At 41.4% G+C, this 24790-nt stretch overlaps 1 protein-coding gene across 1 annotated transcript in view; it reads right to left on the reverse strand.

Moving 5' to 3' along the window:
- INTS8 (integrator complex subunit 8) overlaps nucleotides 1–23655 on the reverse strand; it is a 57868-nt gene extending 34213 nt beyond the window's left edge. The window contains exons 1-10 of the mRNA XM_003268361.4: nucleotides 23374–23655; nucleotides 21865–22039; nucleotides 19522–19662; nucleotides 19132–19203; nucleotides 17600–17651; nucleotides 14430–14612; nucleotides 9981–10088; nucleotides 8003–8158; nucleotides 5025–5125; nucleotides 4129–4270 (exon numbers count right to left, since the gene is read on the reverse strand). Coding sequence (XP_003268409.3) covers nucleotides 4129–4270; nucleotides 5025–5125; nucleotides 8003–8158; nucleotides 9981–10088; nucleotides 14430–14612; nucleotides 17600–17651; nucleotides 19132–19203; nucleotides 19522–19662; nucleotides 21865–22039; nucleotides 23374–23503 — 1260 coding nt within the window. The 5' untranslated portion in view covers nucleotides 23504–23655. The remainder of the gene's footprint in view (nucleotides 1–4128; nucleotides 4271–5024; nucleotides 5126–8002; nucleotides 8159–9980; nucleotides 10089–14429; nucleotides 14613–17599; nucleotides 17652–19131; nucleotides 19204–19521; nucleotides 19663–21864; nucleotides 22040–23373) is intronic.
- Between the last annotated feature and the right edge of the window lie 1135 nt (nucleotides 23656–24790).

Genomic DNA, 24790 nt, shown 5'->3' on the forward strand with positions numbered 1-24790 from the left:
CTACTGAACACTGTACTGGACGTAATAGCCAGCACATTAAGAATAAGTAAAAAGAGGCCAGGCGTGGTGGCTCACACCTGTAATCCAAGTACTTTGGGAGGCCGAGGTGGGTGGATCACCTGGGGTCAGGAGTTTGAGACCAGCCTAACCAACATGGAGAAACCCCGTCTCTAAGAAAAATACAAAATTAGCCAGGCGTGGTGGCACATGCCTGTAGTTCCAGCTACTCAGGAGGCTGAGGCAGGAGAATTACTTGAACCTGCGATGCAGAGGTTGCGCCGAGCAGAGATCATGCCATTGCACTCCAGCCTGGGCAACAAGAAAGAAACTCCATCTCAAAAAAAAAAGTAAAAATAAATCAAAATTAAAAGATTAGAAAAGGAATAAACAAAATGCATTCTTCACAGATGACTGCATACATAGAAAAATGGAAAAAAAAATGAATAGAATTTTTAAAAGCTAAGCAAAGTTGCTGGATACAAAATTATTAGAAAGTTAAATTATAACCTCTGTATCAATGTATAAACTATTTTCAAGTTTACATTTTAAGAACTATATAAAAATTTAAGACTTCTATGGAAAAATTAGGAAGTTCTAAAGGACACTAAAGACTGCCTAAAGAAATCAAGAGCCATCATACCCGTTCATGGATTAGGATACCCAATAATGTAAACATGTAAATTCTTAGGGGTCTCCCTAAGCATACTTTGGCTTGGGAGGCTGCCCATAAAATTTTTTCTAATAAAGAAAACAGACAATTTCTTTCTAAACTGCCTTCTAAATTTAATGTAATTTCAGACAAAAATCCAACAGATTTGTGGAACTTGACAATCTAATGTTTACACATAAAAATGCAAAGGACTGCTGGGCGTGGTAGCTCACACCTGTAATCCCAGCACTTTGGGAGGCCGAGGCGGGCAGATCATGAGGTAGGAGTCTGAGACCAGCCTGGCCAACATGGTGAAACCCCGTCTCTACTAAAAATACAAAAATAAGCCAGGCATGGTGGCGGGTGCCTGTAGTCCCAGCTACTCGGGAGACTGACGCAGAAGAGTCACTTGAACGCGGGAGGCGGAGGTTGCAGTGAGCCACTGCACTCCAGCCTGGGCAACAGAATGAGGGACAAGAATAACCAATACAACCTTGAAAACAAGGTAGAACTTGCTGTCGATGGTATCAGGACATGGACATAATGAGGTATGGGTAGACAAATAGAAAAGTGGTATAAAATGGCTCAGAAACAGGCCCATACATGTATAAACACCCAGCATACAATAGAGGTGGCCCTAGAGATTGGTGGAAAAAAAATTAACCTTTCAGTAAATGGTGCTGGCACACTTCCTACTTCACACAAAAATCAACTGTAGGTTGATCAAAGACCTGAACGTGAAAGGAAGGCTATGCTATAAAGCTTTTAGAAGATATAATAGAAGAATCTCTTCATGACACAATAGGAAAAAGCTTTCTTAAACAACACACAGAAATCACTACAACGGAAAAAAATCAGTAAATTTGATATTAAATTTAGGAGCTTTGGAACAATATAAAGAAATTTAAGCTGGGCGTGGTGGCTCATGCCTGTAATCACAGCACTTTGGGAAGCCAAGGTGAGTGGATCACCTGAGCTCAACAGTTCGAGACCAGCCTGGACAACATGACAAAACCCCATCTTTACCAAAAATTTTAAAAAATAGCCAGGCGTGGTGGCACGTGCCTGTAGTCCCAGCTACTCAGGAGGCTGAGGTGGGAGGATGGCTTGAACCCAGGAGGTGGAGGTTACAGTGAGCTGAGATCACAGCACTGCACTCCAACCTGGGTGACAGAGTCAGACCCGTCTCAAACAAAAAAAAAAAAAAGAAAAACTAAAAGTCAAACTCAGTGAAGATATCTGCAATATTTAAAATTGGTAAAAAAGAAAATATACACATCTCCTACAAAAAAGAAAGCTCCTTCCAAAGAACAAACAACATAATACAAAAATGAGACATAACATGGCCAGGCACGGCTCATGCCTATAATCTCAGGACTTTGGGAGGCCGAAGTGGGTGGATCAGTTGAGGTCAGGAGTTCAAGACCAGCCTGGCCCAAATGGCAAAACCCCGTCTCTACTAAAAATACAAAAATTAGCAGGGCGTGGTGGTGGGCACCTGTAATCCCAGCTACTCTGGAGGCTGAGGCCGGAGAATCACTTGAAACTGGGAGGTGGAGGTTGCAGTGAGCTAAAATTATACCACTGTACTCGAGCCTGGGCGACAAGAGCAGAACTCCGGCCGGGCACAGTGGCTCATACCTGTAATCCTATCACTTCGGAAGGCTAAGGCAGGCAGACAACCTGAGGTCAGGAGTTCGAGCCCAGCCAGGCCAACATGGCAAAACCCTGTCTCTACTAAAAATACAAAAATTAGCCAGGCGTGGTAGCACACGCCTGTAGTCCCAGCTACTCAGGAGGCTGAGGCAGGAGAATCGCGTGAACCTGGGAGGCGGAGGTTGCAGTGAGCTGAGATCACGCCACTGCACTCCAGCCTGGCCAGGCAACAGAGGGGGCCCCATCTCAAAAAATAAAAAAATAAAAATAAAAAAGCAGAACTCCATCTCAAAAAAAAAAAAAGAAGAGGCATAACACTTGGAAAAGGTACCTCAAAAAACAAAATCCATGAGTAAAATTTAAATGAAGAGTTGTTGAAATGAAAACCTCAATGAGGTACTGTTATACAACCAGCTCACAGGCGATCTGACAATATCAAATGCTAACAAGGATATTGACTGATGAGAACACTCAGGCATACTGATGGTATAAGCCACTGGTTTTTAAAAATTAACGTTGCAGATATATTATTCCCTAGGTATATAATATAAACTGGTACGTATGCACACCTAGATATATGTACAAGTATGTTCCAAGCGGCAAAAACTATAAGCAACACAAATGTCCCTCATCATATGTGTATATAGCCAAAAACTATAAAAATCACAAATGTCCCCCATCATAAGACTGAAGAAATTGTGGCATGGTCCATATAATATTCTACCTTTTTTTTTTTTTTTTTTTGAGATGGAGTCTCTCACTGTTGCCCAGGCTGGAGTGCAGTAGCGTGATCTCCACTCACTGCAACCTCTGCCTCCTGGGTTCAAGCGATTCTCCTGCCTCAGCCTCCCGAGTAGCTGGGATTACAGGCGCCTGCCAGCATGCTCGGCTAATTTTTTGTATTTTTAGTAGAGACGGGGTTTTACTATGTTGACCAGGCTGGTCTTGAACTCCTGATCTCGTGATCCACTCGCCTTGGCCTCCCAAAGTGCTGAGATTACAGGTGTGAGCCACTGCACCCAGCCTCTAACACCTTAAAGCAATGAAAAAAATTGTTATTTATATACAACTTGAATAAATCTCACAAATAAATCTCTGTAGTGAAAGAAGATGATGAATACATATCGTATGATTCCATTTATATGATGTTCAAAATAGGCAAATTAAAGAATGTTCTTTAAGGATGCATACAGAGGTGATACAAATATAAAAGCAAGCAAGAAAATTATGATCACAAAAGCCGGGGCAGTAGCTACCTCAAGGGAAGGTAGAGGAGGTTGTAAAGACCACAACAAAGGCTTCTAGAGTGCTGGCAACATTGTATTTTTGGAAGTAAGTGGTATTATCTGTGGTTTATGTACTTCTCTCAATGTCTCTAACATTAAGACTGTTAAGAAAGAAGTAGAGCGATCCAGTAGAAACACAGATTCCACAGCACACATGACAGACAAGAGGTTTGATCTGGGAGTTCTTAGTAAACAGGTGATAAAACAGATGAGTGAAGCTCTGGAAGTAAATCAAAAATGATGAGTGAGCCAAGGACAAAAGTTCTATAAACAGAAATACTAAAGGAAGAGCAATAGAGAAGTCAATGAAGGACTAAGGAGAATCCAATAAAGATGCTGAAGAAACATGGGGGAGAACTAGAAAAAGAGCTACAGCAGAAGACCAGGCGGAAGGGCATAGTCTGTCAAAAGTGCCAATTGTCAGGCACAGAAAGGCAAGGCAGACGGGAAAAAAGGAACTGGATTTGGCAATTAAGAGGTCACTGGTAAGCTTAAAGCAAATTATAAATCAAAAGGGGAAAGAAAAACATGTCATACCTCAAGAAGAAAGTCTATTTTCTCTTTATTTGGTCTAAGAAATAGCTGGTTAAATTGAACACTAATTGTTCTGCCTTCCAGTATATCACGGACTGTATTACAGGCACAAACTTTAAAACAGATTTCATCTAGAGCTTCATTTCTGTAGAATACAAAAGTAGATCAACTAATGTTATTTTTACTACAAAAGAAAGGTGTATATTACACAATTATATTCACTAGAATGAGCCATTTGTTCTTAAGAGGTAAGATTTTAGAATACTTAAGCATACCAATAAATATATACCAAATCATGGGGAGAAAGAAAGCAGAATAGGTTTTGAATTTATCAAGGGACAATTTAGTTACACATTAGACAATAGAATGAAATTTTGCTATGTATAATTCTTCCCCCAAGCAGGTTTTTTTTTTTTTTTTTTGAGACGGAGTCTTGCTTTGTCACCCAGGCTGGAGTACAGTGGCGCAATCTCAGCTCACTGCAACCTCCACCTCCTGGGTTCAAGCGATTCTCGTGCCTCAGCCTCCTGAGTGGCTGGGACTACAGGTGTGCACCACCACGCCCAGCTAATTTTTCTATTTTTTCGTAGAGACGGGGTTTCACCACGTTGGCCAGACTAGTCTCAAACTCCTGACCTCAAGTGATCCACCCACCTTGGCCTCTCAAAGTGCTGGGATTACAGGCATGAGCCACCTCGCCCGGCCCTGCAAGCACTTTTAAAACAGACTAGATGGAGGAACACCAGAGTGTTCCTCCACCCTATGTTAATTTCCCTTATAATAACAACATGAAAATAATGTCACAGAGCCATAGGTAATTTGAAAATGTGGTTTTGATAAACTAGAATGCACTTGCTGTTTTATTCAAAAATCACAAAGTAATTTTTCAACTTACTTACCCCTGTTGAGCTTTCTGAAAGAGTTCTCTTAGGACTGATTGTCGGAACTGGACAGGTAAACTCAAGGTTAAGTTGTCTTCAATGAAAATCTGTATTACCTCCTAGAACACACACATACAGTTGCACCCATTTCAAAAATCATGGTAAAGTTATTTACTTTAAACAAGCCTTTCTATAATGGAAAATACAAGTTGAAAAAAATCACAAAAATATCTTACTATGAAAACCTTTTCTTCCTAAAATTCTAAAATTTGATTAAGGGCAAAAACAGCCCTGCTACCCCTTTTTTAAAATTGAAGATCACAGACCAAAAATGAGAAGAAAGGAATCAATCAATAAGAGGCAATCCAGCTACGTTATTAGAAAAAAATTTTAGGCCAGGCGTGGTGACTCACACCTGTAATCCCAGTACTTTGGGAGGCCAAGGCAGGTGGATCGTGAGGTAAGGAATTTAAGACCAGCCTGGTCAACATGGTAAAATCCTGTCACTACTAAAAATACAAAAATTAGCCGGGTATCATGGCACTTGCATGTAATCCCAGCTACTGGAGAGGCTGAGGAAGGAGAACTGCTTGAACTCAGGAGGCGGAGGTTGCTTTGAGCCGAGATGGCGCCACTGCACTCCAGCCTGGGCAACAGAGCGATACTCCATCTCAAAAAAAAAAAAAAAAAAAAAAAATTATTATTCTCTCTAAACACAAGTTCATAAAACAAACTAAAAAAATACTAATTAAATGGCTAGACACGGTGGCTCGTGTCTGTAATCCCAGCACTTTGGAAGGCCAAAGCAGGTGGATCACGAGGTCAGGAATTCAAGACCAGTCTGGCCAAGACAGTGAAACCCCGTCTCTACGAAAAAGCTACAAAAATTAGCCAGGCACGTTGGCAGGCACCTGTAATCCCAGCTACTCGGGAGGCTGAGGCAGGAGAATCGCTTGGACCCGGGCAGCAGAGGTTGCAGTGAACCAAGATTGCACCACTGCACTCCAGCCTGGGCAACAGAGCGAGACTCTGTCTCAAAAAAAAAAAAAAAACAACTAATTAAAAAATTCAGCTGAAAAAACATGCTAACAAGTGGTTATAATAAATTTAAATGATTTAAAATATATTATCTGTGAACTACAAAAAATACCCAGATTATTACATACAGACTTTTTCTTAGCTACTTCTCAAGAATGGAAGAGCAGGAAAGAAAGGGTGTTAGTGAGAGGAGGGGGAAAGGAGATTTCTGAAAATTAAACTCATCAGCCACTACCAGAAAAGTACTGACATAAGTGGTTTTGAAAACATGGAGCAACCACTAGCTTCACCTCCATAACAAAACATGAGCAAGGCAGGGCTCCACAGGAGCAACACAGCAGCTTCCCAAGTGTCAGAAGACACACCTGTTACAGCTGCTCAACTCCTACTTCATCAGCACTAAGCAAAACCCACATAGTTCATAAAAACACAATCCCATTCGAAGAAATACAATTTCTAAGATAGTCCTATAATTAATGAATCTCAAAGATACAACAAAATTCCTATTTTCCCCTTCTTAGCTACCCATTACACTATTTTCTGATTTTCGTATTTTGGAACTTTATTACAGTCACAGTAACAGGTACTTGTCTCTGGGTGATATTCCTAAGGTCTTCTTGGCACAGGTCTTACCACTCCAGTGAGGTTTTTTTGTTTTTTGGGTTTTTTTGTTTTTGAGGCAAGGTCTTGCTCTGTCACCCAAGCTGGAGTGCAGCAGTGCTATTGTAGCTCACTGCAACCTTGAACTCCTGGGCTCAAGCGATCCTCCCACCTTGGCCTCCCAAGAGCTGGGATTACAGGTGTGAGCCACTGTGCCCAGCTGACTTGTTAAAGAATCTGTATTTTATGATAATTGATCTCACCCTTCATAAACCTTTACTAGGGAGCTATAACTGAGAGAGCTCTAGTCTTTATTAAATTCACCTGTATCAGTAATTAAACTTCAAGAAAGTTTAATTTTCTTTCCTAGGACAAAGCAATACTTTTAAAAAGGGCCAAAGATAGGGGAAAGAAGTGCCATCTTGTTTCCTCTCTTCATCTATTTTCTGTGAAAAACAAAAAAACCCCTAGGTAAGAGAACTATAAAGCTGGAATAATACCCAACTGGAGACACAAAACTAAGTTATGGCTTTATCATTTCATGATTCCTATTTTGAGTTAAACATGAGTGAATGCACTGTTTATTCTCTAGAATGGAGGCTTTCCAATAAAGACTTTAAAAGCACAATTCTAATTTCCAGTTATTTTCATAACAAAACTGAAGATAAACACCCAGAGGTATGTGCGTGTTGGGGGGGGAGGGGGGGAATGCGCACACAATAAAAGTCTCAAGAGACTCATTAAGGCATTTTTCATGAACCAAACCAAGATGGTGAGCAGGCTCAAGAGCAGGTGGGCTCTGTTTCTAACAGACCATCCAAACCCACCAGAACAACTGCCGTGTTCACTGTGCTCCCTTTCTCCTTCAGTCTTACTATTTGGAAGGGCTAATAAAGCTGGGCTACGAGCCACACATCCAAAAGACACGAGACTTAATGTTTTGTAAAAATAAAAGCTATTAATATCTTAGCAGCCAACAATCTCAGCTGCTAAACAAATGCACATGCACACAACTAAAAGCTGTCTACCTGCAATTTTTAAATGTTAAAAGTTCTGCTTACAAGCATTTCTTACAAAATTTATTTAAGATAGGCCAACTCGATACCTTTAAGATAACAGCAATGATGAAGTAACATCTGTATAATGCTTTGCCTTAGAATTTGTGCACTATAACTTCTCACTAGATTCTCATAAGAATCTTAGGAAATGGGATAATTATTACCATTATGTTACAGGCCTGTATGACAGTGTAAATGACTTGCCCCAAAACGCATAACTGGTAAATGGATGGTGCGAGGATTTGAACTTAGTTTTGTCTGGCTTCCAAAACTTCACTGCATCCCCCTCATACACCTTACCTGATAGTTGCCAGATCTCAAACAAATATGGACTTGACTATATGGAGTCAACTGTTGAGATGTACTATCAGAAGAAGGTACAAGAACATCACATGCTTGACAATAGCCAGCTAACCGCTTCTCATCTATGGTACAATGAAGAGATAATGAACCTATCTGTAAAGTAAGAGGTATACACCATTATCCATTCATGTAATATAAACAATAGTCTAGCACCCCCTTAGCATGTTTTAACAGTACAAGGAAATGCTAATGAAAAATTCAAGCCGGGCTGGGCACAGTGGTTCACGCCTGTAATCCCAGCACTTTGGGAGGCCGAGACTGGCGGATCACAAGGTCAGGAGTTCGAGACCAGCCTGGCCAAGATGGTGAAACCCTGTCTCTACTAAAAGTACAAAAATTAGCCAAGCGTGGTGGCGGGCACCTGTAGTCCCAGCTACTCGGGAGGCTGAGGCAGGAGAATGGCTTGAGCCCGGGAGGGGAGGTGGAGGTTGCAGTGAGCCAAGATGGCGCCACTGCACTCCAGCCTGGGTGACAAAGCGAGACTCTGTCTTAGGGAAAAAAAAGAAAAGAAAAATTTAAAACTGGAGGAATCAAAAAACAAAAAGGTTAAAGGTTTAGAACAGGGGTCAAAAAACCATTGCTCATAGGCCAGATCCAGCCTATGGTCTGTTTTTGTTTGTCCCTTGAGCTAAGAACAATTTTTGTGGGCTGTAAACTACACAAAGGGGATAAAAAAAAATAGTAAGAATATGCAATAGAGACTGAATGTGGCCCAGAAAGCCTAGAATATTTGCTAACTGCCCCTTTACAAAGAAAGTTTGCTGAAGCTTAGAGTTTTCAGGCCAACATACAAAAGCTGGACATCATTATCATACCAAGTATGTATGACAAGACAGTAACAAACAGCAAACAGTATTAAAATTAAAAACAAGCTTAAAGGTTTTAAAAGACACATATCAGCTGAGATTTAAAGGAGAGAGCAAAGAAAGCATAATCATCACTCAATTGGAAAGAACAGAAATGCTTCTACCCAAACAGGATTAAAAAAAAAAGTTTGAAAAAATATTTGTTTTAAATTACTATACCTGAAATGCCATAAAATTAGAAACCAGATTAATTTCCTAGCAAACTAAAATGAGGATTTCTAATGGGTCTATCTAGAATAGCCAGAGCAATTAAACCTCTAGGGCATTTAATCAGTATCTCTACTAAGGACAGCAGATTGAAGTGGGAATTTTTCCAGGCACCAGCCATACAAAAACCTAGTCACAGATATACTTTACAATTCAGTCATCTGAATCATAAAAAGAAAAACGCAAATGATAAACACAGTAAAAATGTTTATCCATATTAGGAATTAATGAAAGCCAAGTTTATAAAAGATACTATATTTCACCCATCAAGTTAGCAAAAAAAAAAAAAAAAATTTTTTTTGTTAAACACTCACTGCTAACTGAAGTGCTCTGTGAGAAATGTACCTGGAAAGTAATGTGGTTTGATAAATTACAGCCTCAGAAAAATACATAATCATTGACATGGTAATAACTGTAGGAACTTAAACGTATCTGAAATCTGAAGAAAAATTTAGGCTTGCAGATACAAATATTGCAAGCTGTATAATAAACCTAAATGCCCAAACATAAGGGAAATGAAGTAAATCAGAGTACTTCCACATAATATGATACATTTATAATGCCTAGTCAAAGACTTCAGCAAGATAGACTATTTACAATACGAGCTTAACTGTACAAAAACACACAGAAAAAAACTGGAAAAAAATTCACTAGATTTATAAAAGGGGTTATATTTCCAGGTTATATTATTACAGATTTTTAAAAACCAGTTTTAGTACTTTCTTGAACATCACACATTTATAATAATGAACACGTTTTTATCATGAGAAAAATCAAAGCCAAAAAAATGTATAGATGTTTTAAAGAACTGAATATTAAGTTCCTAATATGACTGGATTTACCTCTGCAATTAGTTCTTTGGTTCTAAAAAATTTTTCCCTGGCATTTTCATAGACAGCTGAATTTGTGGAGCCTTGCTGGAAGTATACTGCGCCCAAATCATAGCACACCTGAAATAATAATGAACACCAATTTGCTTAACAATTTCTCAGGTATTTAAGAGCTGACAGAACCAAAACTGTCTTTATCTCAGGAAAACACAGAAAAAAAGACATAAAAAAACACATATTCCAAGGAGCGGTGCTACCACCAGTGTTCTTAGTCACAAGCAACATAAACCAACTCTGGTCAATTTAAGCAGAATATTGATTTACTGAGTAGATTTTAGGTCACCTACAGAATTATTAAAAAGGCTAAAGAATCTGACTAGAAAAAAGGGTAAGGGAGACATGCAGTCAGGATGAGAGCCAACACTAGTCTAGTGAAGAATCTCAACAGTAGATTCCACAGCTCCTGTCACCCGTAGCCACCAGGACCAGACCCTGAAAGCAGCAGCTACACTCCTGCAAGTGCTGTCCCCGGAAACTAGATTGTACTGTCGCTGTTGCCGCTACCCACCACCACAGTGGATTCTCCATTACCCTCAATGCTATGACTTACTAGGACTAGCTTGTGATTCAGTCTAAAAGAAGCATACCCATCTGTTTTTAAAACTTACGTGATATGCCTGCCCTCAAGCCAGATAAGGCTAGAGAAAGCTAGTATTGGGAGTTTTTATTCTATAAGAAGGCTGGCTGGGCGCGGTGGCTCACGCCTGTAATCTCAGCACTTTGGGAGGCCGAGGCGGGTGGATCACAAGGTCAAGAGTTCGAGACCAGCCTGACCAACATAGTGAAACCCTGTCTCTACTAAAAATACAAAAATTAGCTAGGCGTAGTGGCACGCGCCTGTAATCCCAGCTACTTGGGAGGCTGGGGCAGGAGAATTGCTTGAACCCGGGAGGCAGAGGTTGCAGTGAGCCGAGATCGCACCACTGCATTCCAGCCTGGGCGACAGGGCGAGACTGTCTCAAAAAAAAAAAAAAAAAGAAGCAGGCTCTGCCTCCTACAAGTCTGAAAAGATCGGGAATTCTTCTAACACAGGAGAGGGAATAAACGCTGGGGAGCCCATCAAAAGCGAAGGTGGTGCACGTCTACCATAACATACTGGTTAAAGTGAGAAATGTATGCTAACTATAAAACTTTCCCAGTTGCATGTTTCTATGACAGAATTTGTATGTAAGATGTGGACACTAGGCGAAAAAGAAAATAATCTGTATGTTTTCAAAAAGCTTATACTGACACCTGGGATTACTAAATGCAAAACTCAAAAGACTCAGATTATTTAGTTCAACTTGGCCATTTTATGGATAAGAATACAAACGCCCAGAAAGTGACATGAAAAGCATATAACCAAGTAGTGGCAGAGCCAAAGTTTGAATCCAGATTCCTAAGCTCGTAATATTCTGACTCAAATTTATTCTACACATGGCTGACAGATCAAGTCTTCTTGATCTGACTGACTTAAGAAGTCTTCAATTATTCCCCAAAACAGAAGAAAGTTCAAACTCCTTGGCCTGATGTGTAAGGATCTCAGAATGTGGCCTAATCTCTCTTTCCAAACCTCTCCACTGTGCTCTATTTTAATCACACCAGTCTTCTCAAGTCCCCATTCACATGAGATCCTAGAAATATGCTTCATTCCACACCCCTTACTTCTTTTATACCACCAAACCAACCTTTGGCAACAGATACTTACTCCTCTTCCAAACTCCTAAGCTATAATCATGCCTGGTATTCATCATGAAACCACTCTTCACTGATATGCTTTATAAATATGGTTCTATCTGATTCAAAGAATCCAGGTTAATTCTCCTTAGCCTCTACAACATTGCTTTGCACTATTTAGTCCACACTACATGTTTGGCTTTTTTTTTTTTTTTTTTTTTTTTTGAGATGGAGTTTCACTCCTGTCACCCAGGCTGGAATGCAATGGTGTGATCTCGGCTCACTGCAACCTCCTCTTCCGGGTTCAAGCGATTCTCCTGCCTCAGCCTCTCGAGTAGCTGGGATTACAGGCACCTGCCACAACGCCTAGATAATTTTTGTGTTTTTTTGTGGAAACAGGATTTTGCCACATTAGCCAAGCTGGTCTAGAACTTCTGACCTCAGGTGATCCGCTCATCTCGGCCTCCCTTGGCTGATTTTCATTCTAGAGAGTTCCTCCCATCTGGAGTAAAGGGATGCTAAAAGAGCAAAAAACACACACATACACACACACACACACACACACACCCATGCACATATATGCATACTTACTACAGTTATATATAATTCCCCTTTCTAGGCAAAGATTGACTGCAAAATACCAAAAAGATATTTTCAAGTATTACTCTAGCAACTGACTAGCCATTACAATGAGTTTAGAGGTTAAGAGGTGGTCAATAGATTTACCGTAAAAACAAAAAAGCCTGATAATGAAGCTGCCCTGAAAGGCAATAAGGCCTGGTTTTATTGGGGAAAAAAATAACAATTTTTCTTTTTAAGTCTAAGGTAAATTTTAGTAATGTAAAGAACCTACTTTAGATATGATCTGGTGGCTCACACCTGTAATCCCAGCACTTTGGGAGGCCGAGGCGGGCGGATCACTGGAATTCGGGAGTTTGAGACCAGCCTGACCAACATGGAGAAACCCTATCTCTACTAAAAATACAAAAATTAGCCAGGCGAGGTGGTGCATGCCTGTAATCCCAGTTACTTGGGAGGCTGAGGCAGGAGAATCACTTGAACCCGGGAGGCAGAGGTTGCGGTGAGCTGAGATCATGACATTGCACTCTAGCCTGGGCAACAAGAGCAAAACTCTGTCTCAAAAAAGTAAAACATTGTCATGCCAGCAAATGAGTGTTACCACTAATTTGCCTTTCAAAAAACAGGAATTGTCACTCAGCTATGTAAGTAAAAGTACATTTGATAGTTTGCCTACCACATACAGATGTTTTATAGGAGTTTTGTTTTCAGGTTGTATCATCCACCACATTGCGAAAATCAGAAGTGTCATCAACAACTTTTAAACGGGTTCTGAAAGATTATGAGATACTACATACCAGTAACACTCCTATATGCAAGTTTCATCAGTGATGTTAAAAGGTTACCAAGCATCCTGTTATCCCAGCACTTTGGGAGGCCAAGGTGGGAGGATCCCTTGAGCCCAGGAGTTCAGAGACCAGCCTGGGCAACATAGGGAGACTCTGTCTGTATAAAAAAAAAAATTAAAATTTAAAAAAAAAAAAAAAGTGTTACCAAGTATCAATACTTCATTACTCCTACTCCTGCTGCAAACTCCAGCTCAGCAGGCCTTGAATAAATGATTACCTTCAGCTCTGGAAACAGCTAATCTGAAAAGGCACCTTCCCAAAACTGTCATAACTATTTTTACCCCTTTCCAGAAAAGGAATTAGTGATAAAAGAAGCCATGCCAACCCATACGAATAAGGAAAGACAATACAGTTTAGAAGGTACAATCCTAGTAGCCCTCTCTAGGCAATCGCTGAATACTTTAAAATTTCTATTTTACTCAAGGTTCTATTCTGGAAAGTAAGACACAGAACATATTAAAAAAAAAAAAAAAGAGATGTCAAAGAGTTTATAATCCAGTAGGGAAAAAGAAGACATAAACACATAAAATAATATCTAACAATGGCCGGGCGCGGTGGCTCACGCCTGTAATCCCAGCACTTTGGGTGGCTGAGGCGGGCGGATCACGAGGTCAGGAGATCTAGACCATCCTGGCCAACACGTTGAAACCCCATCTCTACTAAAAATACAAAAAATTAGCCAAGCGTGGTGGCAGGCGCCTGTAGTCCCAGCTACTCGGGAGGCTCAGGGAGGAGAATGCCATGAACCCGGGAGGCGGCGCTTGCAGTGAGCCAAGATGGTGCCACTGCACTGTCCAGCCTGGGTGACAGAGCGAGATTCCGTCTCAAAAAAAAAAAAAAAACAAAAAAAACAAATAATATCTGACAATAAGCACCAACTGAAAGCTGTGAAAGGAATGAGGGGCCCAGAGTTACAGAAAGTGGGCAAACTTAAAATCCCTGAAAAGCTAGACATTCTCTCTTGAGGTCTAGACTTCAAAATCTAGCACAGTATTAGTTTTTATTTTCTTTTGGTCTGATTAGATTTCTAATAATATGAAAGAACTGTAAATCAATTACATATAACTGTATTCTCAGTACTTAAACTATGTCTCCTAAATACATTCAAGAAACTATTTCAGAGACAACAGATGACATAAAATTTCTCTTCCATTTCTTTTAGAAAAATGTCATCTTATAAATGTATAAATACAATGCAGTTTTAATAGCATCTTAAGAGACAAAGGCAGAAATAAATTCTAATTAAAAATAGGAGGATGATCTCATAGTAAGATTTTCCAAAAAATTGCCCTACGTAAATTAAGTACCAAATGAATACCTGGCACTGCATTTCTTCGGTTTTGACTTTCAATCCAGCAGTAGAACTCTCAGTTTCTCCATTTACCATGCCTGGTTCCATGGCCAATAAATCTAGAGTTCTCATCGTATGGACATAAAGATCCTTGTTTAATTTTAGGGCTGCTTCTAGTACCAAAATAGAATCAGCAGCTTGTTCTTTGAGCTACAGAAATCAATAAACAAAAAAAGTACAAAAATAGCAACTGATTATAATAACCAAAAATATTTACAGTCTATCTAGTAACTCAGTACACTAAGCTATTAAAAAAAATTTTAACACAGCAAGAGTACAATTAAATTTGTTGAAATCAAGTTACCTTAAATGAAAGAAAATAAGTTCCTATTGTGAGGTTAGAAAATATGAAAAACAAGAGGGCCAGGCATGGTGGCTCACGTCTATAATCCCAGCACTTTGGGAGGCCGAGGCGGGTAGATCACGAGATCAGGAGTATGAGACCAGCCTGACCAACAGGGTGAAACCTCATCTCCACTAAAAATACAAAAATTAGCCAGGCATGGTGGCACACACCTGTAATCCCAGCTACTCAGGAAGCTGAAGCAGGAGAATTGCTTGAACCCGGGAGGTGGAGGTTGCAGTGAGCTGAGATCGCGCCACTGCACTCCAGCCTGGGTGACAGAGCGAAACTCCATCTCAAAAAAAAAAAAAAAAGAAAAAGACAATATAAAAAACAGGAAAGACTGGTATCTTTTTTTCTGTAGAAAAGTTGGTACTTTAGGCCAGGGGCAGTGGCTCACACCCGTAATCCCAACACTTTGGGAGGCCAAGTGAGGCAAGAGGATCATCTGTGGCCAGGGGTTCGAGACCTGCCTGGCCAACATGGAGAAATCCTGTTTCTACTAAAAGTACAAAAATTAGCTGGCCATGGTAGCATACACTTGTAATCCCAGCTACTCGGGAGGCTGAGGCACAAGAATCGCTTGAACCTAGGAGACACAGGTTGCAGTGAGCTGAGACCGTGCCACTGCACTCCAGCCTGGGTGACAGAGTAACATTCTGTCTAAAAAAGAAAAGTTAATGCTTTAAAGATTTAGCTAGTGGCCAGGCACGGTGGCTCACTCCTGTAATCCCAGCACTTTAGGAGGCCGAGATGGGCAGATCACGAGGTCAGGAGTTCAAGACCAGCCTGACCAACATGATGAAACCCCATCTCTACTAAAAATACAAAAATTAGCCAGGCGTGGTGAAGCACGCCTATAATCCCAGCTACTCGGGAGACTGAGGCAGAAGAATCCCTTGAACCCAGGAGGCGGAGGTTGCAGTGAGCTGAGATCGCACCATTGCACTCCAGCCTGGGCAACAGAGCAAGACTCCATCTCAAAAAAAAAAAAAAAAAAAAAGATTTAGTTGGACACAGTGACTCATGTATGTAATACCAGCACTTTGGGGGTTTGAAGTGGGTGGATCGCTTGAGTCCAAAAGTTCGAGACCAGACTGAACAACATGGCAAAATCTCATCTCTACAAAAAATACAAAAATTAGCCAAGTGTGGTGGCACATGCCTGTAGTCCCAGCTACTGGCAACACTGAGGTGGAAGGATCACTTGAGGCTGGGAGGTGGAGGCTGCAATGAGCCAAGATCAGGCCACTGCACTGTAGCCTGAGCAAAAGAGTCAGACCCTGTCTAAAAAAGAAAAAATTTGCACTCTTCCACTTGATTTATTCAAGAAATATCTGTATACTTCAATGTGCCAGCCATTTTATTAGGAACTAGATAACAACAATGAAATGATGCAGGCTTTGGCTTCCACATTCAAAATACTACAGCATATTTGCTATAGTGAGATACAGATCATTTCCTACCTTTTTCTCTCCTCACCCAGCCCCTACACCTCACACGGTAATACGGAACATTGTAGGTGTTAATTATAGAAATCATTTCTAAATTATAGAAACTGTCAGGTTTCTAATTTTCCATTATGTAGATCAATTAAAAAATAACTGCTAGGCCAGGCGCAGTGGCTCACACCTGTAATCCCAGCACTTTAGAAGGCCAAGGTGGGTAGATCACTTGAGGTCAGGAGTTCAAGACCAGCCTGGCCAACACGGTGAAACCCCGTCTCTACTGAAAATACAAAAAATTAGCTGGGCGTGGTGGCAAGCGCCTGTAATTCCAGCTATTCAGGAGGCTGAGGCAGGAAAATTGCTTGAAGCCAGGAGGCGAGGTTGCAGTGAGCTGAGATCACGCCACTGCACTCCAGCCTCGGCAACAGAGTAAGACTCTCTCTCAAAAAAATAAAAAATAAAAAATAAACTGCTGTAATTTATTATAAAAGTAATTTTAAAATATAAACTATACATGTTTGTCATAGTTTTTGGAAAATACAAAATATAAAGACATCACCTGTAAAATCAGTTTCTCATATCTACTAATGTATCATGAAATAGTCAAAAATAGAATCAGTAGTACTCTATTATTAAAATTGAAAGTCTATGTGTGATTTAGTATATTACCTATATCCTAATAGTAAAACCTTAATGTCACGGCACTTAGACCTTCACAACTCTCATGTCCCCAAGATTAGAAGACACATCTATACATGCTATAAAGGCAGGGGTCCCCAACCCCCAGGCCATGGACTGGTACCAGGAACCGGGCTGCAAGGCAGGAAGTGAGCAGCGGGTGAGCAAGAGAAGCTTCATCCGTATTTACAGCCGCTCCCTATCGCTCGCATTAGGGCCTGAGCTCCACCTCCTGTCAGATCAATGGGGGCATTTAGATTCACACAGGAGGGCAAACCCTATCGTGAACTACACATGCGAGGGATCCATGTTGTGTCCTCCTTGTGAGAATTCATGCCTGATGATCTGTCACTGTCTCTCATCACCCCCAAATGGGACCATCCAGTTGCAGGAAAGCAAGCTCAGGGCTCCCATTGATTCTAAATTATGGTGAGTTGGATAATTATTTCCATATGTACTACAATGTAATAATAATGGAAATAAAGTACACAATAAATGCAACGTGCGTGAATCATCCTGAAACCATCCTCGCCCCCCACCCCCCAACACCACATCCAGTTTCCTGGAAATTGCCTTCCACAAAACCAGTCCCTGGTGCCAAAAAGGTTGGAACTGCTGCTCTAAAGTTGTTCCTGAAATGTTACTGTGTAACTGATGCCAATACTTACCACTTTCAAAATGTTTTCTGTTAGCTCTTTTTCCTGTTGCATTTGATTCATACTAAAAGAGAAACAATTGAAAACAAAAGTATCAAAAGTTACTCTCAAGACTAAAAAATTCAAAACTTAAGAGCATCGTTCTTGGAAGTCAGGTTCAATTTAAGACTTTTTTTTTTTTTTTTTTTTTTTTTTGAGACGGAGCCTTGCTCTGTCGCCCAGGCTGGAGTGCAGTGGCGCAATCTCGGCTCACTGCAAGCTCCGCCTCCCGGGTTCACGCCATTCTCCTGCCTCAGCCTCTCCGAGTAGCTGGACTACAGGTGCCCGCCACTACGCCTGGCTAATTTTTTTGTATTTTTAGTAGAGACGGGGTTTCACCGTGGTCTCGATCTCCTGACCGCGTGATCCGCCCGCCTCGGCCTCCCAAAGTGCTGGGATTACAAGCGTGAGCCACCACACCCGGCCCGACTGTTTTTAATGTTATTTATTTTCATGTTTGAAAAAACAAAACCCTCAACTATTATGATGCTTATTAACGCACCAGTATTTTCTCATTTCCTTTGTTTGGGTTTTTTGTTTGTTTTTGAGACACGCTGTCACCCAGATTGGAGTGCAGTGGCAGCCTCAACCTCCTGGGTTCAAGTAATCCTCCCACCTCAACCTCCCAAAGTGTTAGGATTACAGGTGTGAGCCACAGCACCCAGCCTCATTTACTCAATTTAAGAGCAAAATTTACAACAAAAGCTCATTTGTTATCAAGTTAGAAACTATGCTTTCTAGCTCCAAATTTGGGTACGCTGCCATGTGGAAATTAAGAATCAGGTTTAAAACTCCATCCTCCACTCCTGCTGCTTCACTTGACAAGCCTTAAAAATAAAAAATTTAAAAAAACCTCCAGATACGATCAACTTTCGTATTGTACTCTAATACTGACATACATTAATTTCCCCACATACAAATCTTTTTCAAGACAATTAAATGAAAAAAATATCACGCTGGGTACCGTGGCTCACACCTGTAATCCCAGCACTTTGGAAGGCCAAGGCGGGTAGATCACCTGAGGTCAGGAGTTCGACACCAGCCTGGCCTACATGGTGAAACTCCGTCTCTACTAAAAAATGCAAAAATTAGCTGGGTGTGCTAGCACACACCTGCAATCCCAGCTACTTGGGAGGCCAAGGTGGGAGAATCACTTGAACCCAGGAGGCGGAGGCTGCAGTGAGCCGAGATCACACCACTGCATTCAAGCCTGGGCAACACAGTGAGTCTCCATCTCAAAAAAAAAAACAAAAAAAACAAAAAAAACTTACTGCTTTCAGATAAATGGCACAATTCCCAAAGCACTTCCCTTCTTAGAACTCTGTATCTAGCACATTACCTGACTCTCCAGCCCCTCTAACTCCTTCAAACAAACCTTCACACAGGCCTTCTGCCCTCCTATTCCTGCTCTACTTCTTTCATAACAGAGGTTATTAAAAACTTGCAAACATTTTTAAAACTCTAATGAATAAAGTGCCAAGTAAAGGTCATAGCCACCAACTTACACACTTAACTGAGGGGGTCCGGGTTTTGCCTGTTTGACTGGAAAACTACTTTGAACAATTGTCCTAATTGCCCTGAAGAAAAGACAGGAAAAAGAAAATTTCATACATTATAAACGTCATCTCAATTATTTTTTCAAGTACTCCTTAGGTTTGTATAAATTATATGAAGCATTAATTGACACATGGTAAATCCTGCATAAGTCATCCACATTTTTATCAGATTGCTTTTCATCTATGCAGTCACAAATTTTCTCCACCATCAGACTCACAGTTCCCAAGATTTGAAAAATCCCTGCAGAAGAATGGGACCATTAAAAGCATATCCTTGAAAGCCACAGTGCAATAAAACAGAGGTTGCCCAATGCAGTCTGAGTTTATGAAAACATTTACCATCTATTATAGAGAAGTACAGCCATGGCAGTGGTCGGAGGTAAAGTGGCCAGATCCATGTCTACATGCTTTGTCCCAGGAGGAACTTTACTGATGCAGAGTAGTTCATTTAGTAGCATATTCAATACTGGAACAGATAAACTTGAAGAAGCAAAACGTACATGTTTGCACATTAATTGTGAAAGAAATACGAAATACATACAGAATTCCGTATCGGCACTGAAAATATTTACATTGTTAAGGAACCACATCTCCGGGTTTAGCTATCAAATGCAAAAAGATTTTTTTTATTTATTTATTTTTTTTTTTTTTTTTTTGAGACAGAGTCTCGCTCTGTCGCCCAGGCTGGAGTGCAGTGGCACGATCTGGGCTCACTGCAAGCTCCGCCTCCCGGGTTCATGCCATTCTCCTGCCTGAGCCTCCCGAGTAGCTGGGACTACAGGCGCCTGCCACCATACCCGGCTAATTTTTTGTGTTTTTAGTAGAGACGGGGTTTCACCATGTTAACCAGGATGGTCTCGATCTCCTGACCTTGTGATCCGCCCGCCTCGGCCTCCCAAAGTGCTGGGATTACAGGCGTGAGCCACCGTGCCCGGCCTAAATGCAAAAAGATTTTTAAAACTTTTTATTATGAAAAAATGTAAAACACAAAAGTAGACAGGATATAATGAACCCCTATGTACAATCATCTAGCAATTATCATGATACCCACTCTTACTTCATCTCTATTCTTCCCCACTTCCCAAATCATTTTGTCCATAAATATTTCAGAATATATCTCAAAAAATTAACTCTTAACATAATCACAATATAATTAACATAATCACAATATTAGACTTGCTTACTGTCAAACAGCCTATCAGTGTTCAATTTTCCAGCCGCCTCATATATGTCATACTTCTTTGTACCCATTCCTATCTGTTGATGTCTCTTCAGTCTATAACATATAGCTTCCCCCGCTCAGATTAAAAATACACTTTACGGTGGCAGGCGCCTGTAGTCCCAGCTACGCGGGGAGGCTGAGGCAGGAGAATGGCGTCAACCCAGGAGGCGGAGCTTGCAGTGAGCGGAGATCGCGCCACTGCACTCCAGCCTGGGTGACAGAGCGAGACTCCGTCTCAAAAAAAAAAAAAAAAAATACACTTTAAAAATTCTAATATTTAATGCTGAAGAATGTGGTTAAAAAGAGGGTTTTTGAATACTACTGGTGAGAGTATAAACTCTTTTGGAATGCAATCCGGCAATATTCATGTGTCTTAAAAATGTTTATACTGCATGATCCAGCAATTTAAGGAGCTATCCTCAGAATACAACTCAAAATACAAATAAATTTATTTTATGAGCAAAGATATTTAAGGTCCTGTGATTTATATCAGTGAAAAACTAGAAATAAACTAAATGACTGTCAATTAAGGAACAGTTAATAAATTATCCATACAACGGAATTCTCTCCAAAAAATAAAAAAGGGGAAATGTTCATGATACTGTTAGGTGAAAAAACCAGAAATCAAAACCGTATATAGGATATGATCACAACTTTAAGCCTATAGAGAACAAAGAACAAAAATTACATGAATATGTCAAAAAAATACTCTCTCCTCCCCAATTATTTCCTATTTTTTTAATTTTTCCCAACTTCCTATCAGGGATTTTTTAAATTGTGATGAGAAGGGGATGACAATAAATCATTTTCTAATAATAATAGCCTTGAAAGTATTTATATTTAAGCAAATAAGCACTGACTCTAATCAGCTGTTTTACTAGGAAATAGTGATTTATGACCAGTAAAATTAACTCAATTATTCAATAGTAAATCATCCACATTACACAACATCATTTTTATTCATTTTCTTCAGATATGTAAAAGTCACTTAAGAAATTTACAACAGTTTAGGTGTGGATTTTCTCTAGTTACCACATCAAAAGTAATGTTATATTTGCATATTTTATCAAGAATATATAATCTTTATTTTCTTTTTTTTCCGAGTCTTACTCTATCGCCCAGGCTGGAGTACAGCAGCGCCATCTCGGCTCACTGCAACCTCAGCCTCCCGGGTTCAAGCGATACTCGTGCCTCAGCCTCCCAAGTAGCTGAAATTACAGGCACCCGCCACCATGCCCGGCTACAGATGAGGTTTCACCATGATGGCCAGGCTGGTCTCAAACTCCTGACCTCAAGTAATCCGCCAGCCTTGGTTTCCCAAAGTGCTGGGATTATTATAGGCGTGAGCCACGGCGCCCAGCACGTAATTTTTAAAAGCCGATATCATAAAAGCATATATAGAAATAAACCAAGATATCTAAATAGTACTTCAAATGAAATTTCACTGAAATCTTGGATACCTTTTCTCTAATATGTCTAAGTCCCACTTCAAATGTGCAGCAACTTTAAGAGCAAGTAGTTTTAAAATACGATTTCTCTTGTTATCAGGCGGAGGTTGAACTTGGTTTTGTTCATTAACTGAAGGTTTGGAAGCCTGTTCCAAAAACTGAACTATAAGTTGAACTGGTGCAGGATCTAGGGTTTAAAAGAAATAAGTTCTTAAATTTAAGTTTTAATTATGAAGATACAAAAGGATTCACTATTGGTGTGTTTTTTTTGGGGGGGGGGAGGGGGTTGGGTTTTTTTGCCACAACAGGAATCCAAACAGCTGTGCTGTTAAAATGACTACGGAATACCATATGTAAGAAGTGTGCCTGGGGGTTAAAGGAGATGTGGAAGAGTGGTAAGGAGGAAGGGTAACAGATTAGAGTGGAAGAAAGCAAAAAAAAAAAAAAAGCACCTTACGGGGAAGAACGTTAGCAGTCATAGATTTCTGGTTCTGCAAATAACCAGTCAATTAGAAGAATGAGATACAAACATTACAACTATTATTTTGACACTTAATTAGGGGGACCTCCATCAAGTGACCTCTCTGCACCTGTTTCCTCCAATGCACAATAGAGGATAATATCACCTACCTCACAGGATCATTATGAAGATTAAATTAAAGGAGGTAACAGATGTGAACAATCAAGCACAGTGCATGGCACCCGGAAAGCACTGAACAAATTATCTTTCAAAAGGAATGAATTAAGGGCATTATACAGGTGGCAAAACTGCCTAAGTACACTAACTTCTTTTACAGTGGTCTGTATCAGTTAAGGCCAGTCTATGAGACTGAACAAGCCATATACAGATTTGAATTCAGAAAAATGCTATCTGAGGAACTTACCTTTTTGTGCCAATACCTTTTGTAAGAATGCCTGGAGTTTTCCTCCTCCCCCCTCAATTTGGGCTATTAATCATTACCATCACTATACAAAGCCATCTTGCAAATGTGCAGCAGTTCCTGCTTTCAAAGATTTTCTTTTAACTTACAGCCCAACTTTGGAATAAGAGTCAATAAAATTCCCTCACTGAAGAACAAAATGTTTAAATAAGAACCTAAGATAGTAACTAGCGTCAGGATCAACACCCAACAGCTGGTTTCTCCCCAGCTCCCTGAATTTATTCAGCTTGGGGTTGAAGGAGGGGTCTGGTCAGCCTCCCCGACCCAAGCAACCACAAGACCCGCCTCGCAGCCTCTAAAACCCCAACAGTAAAAAGGTAAATCGTAAAAAGGACCCAAGGGTTTAGGCTGACAGCACCAAGCCCTCCCCTCCGGGGGTAGGAGAGCTTTTGTTTCGAGCTTTTTTTGACCCTCCACCCGGGCATGTTTAAGGCAAGCGAGGAGCCCGGCCGGAGCTGGGCTCCTGTGCGCGCCTCCCAGGCCGCAGCTTTGGTGACCGAGAAGGCGAGGAGCGGAGGGAAGCCGGGCGGACAGCGCCGGTGGCGGCATCCCGCTCCCCAGGTGCAGGCGCCGCGCTCACCCGGGCAGGGCTTGCGCAGATGTTTCTCCAACAGTGACTCCTCCAGCAGGAACTCAAACCAGCAGGTCTGCGGCGGGGTGCAGGGCCGGCTGGAGGTGGCCGCCTCCCGGTCCGCCGCCTCCGCGCTCATCCTGCCCCCGCCGCCGCTACCACCAGGGCCGCTTCCCGGCTCCAACCTGACACTTGGATGCGGGCCGGGGCCTGGGGTATGCGGAACCCGGTGGGAGACAGGCCACGCTCCGAACGTCCCGGAAACTCACACAATCCAAAATGGCGGCGCGGGCCAGCCGGAGCTGCGATCCTGGATCCGCCTCCCCGCGCCACCGCCGCGCCTTCGGACCAATCGTTGTTCGGGTTGGAAGGAAAGGGGCGTGACTAACCTTCGAACCACGCCTCCTACCGGTTGCCATAGGAGACAGCGCCGCAGGAAGCCGGGTCGCGGGTGGGCTTTCCCTGTTCTCTGATAGTTCTCCAGCGAGAAAATGAGACAGCCTCATCTAGGGTTGCAACGGGCCTCAATATTTTCGTAAAGGCGAAGCGAAGGGTTCTAGTTGTGACCCAAGCAAAGTTTATCTCCTGTGCTTTCAATTTCCCCGTTCCCATTTCTGAGATTTCCTCGCACATGGGTCCTCTCCTCAGATGCTCCCGCCGTCCTGCCGAGAACACCAGCTTCCCACCTGCTTCCTGGACTGATGGCAGCATACGGTGAGCAGCCCTTGCTGCTGGCTCCCGATACTTAGAGCCTAGTTGATCCTCTCGATATCCCCGCTAGAGGCGCTGTTAACCCTATACATTTACCTCCGTTCTGTGATGTTCTTGTATTTTTCATTAACGATTAAAACTGAAAAAAGATGCATTCATAGATCGTGAATACAAGGCCAGCCTGACCAATATGATGAAACCCTGTCTCTACTAAAAATACAAAAATTAGCCGGGCTTGGTGGCCGGCGCCTGTAATCCCAGCTACTCGGGAGGCTGAGACAAGAGAATCGCTTGAACCCGGGAGGCAGAGGTTGCAGTGAACCGAGATCGATCCATTGCACTCCAGCCTGGGCAACAGAGCGAAACTCCGTCTCAAAAAAAAAAAAAAATTTAATTAGCCAGGTGTGGTGACACACACCTATGGTCCCAGCTACTCAGGAAGCTGAGGCGGGAGGATCACCTAAGCCTAAGAGATTGAGGTTGCAGTGAGCTGTGACTGCCACTACACTCCGGCCTGGGCAACAGAGTGGGACCCTGTCTCACAACGAGAAAAAAAAAAAAGAAGAAAAAGGAAATCAGTACAGATTAACTTGACATTTTGACATTTGTATTACATATGTAAAAATAAGTTAATTAAGGAAGAGTTCATTATTCCACTACCATCTAATACAATAACAACATTATACAGTTTCAATCCCAAGGTGCTTTATTTAGA

The sequence above is a fragment of the Nomascus leucogenys genome, chromosome 16, assembly GCF_006542625.1.
Source record: "Nomascus leucogenys isolate Asia chromosome 16, Asia_NLE_v1, whole genome shotgun sequence".
Taxonomy (NCBI): Eukaryota; Metazoa; Chordata; class Mammalia; order Primates; family Hylobatidae; genus Nomascus; species Nomascus leucogenys.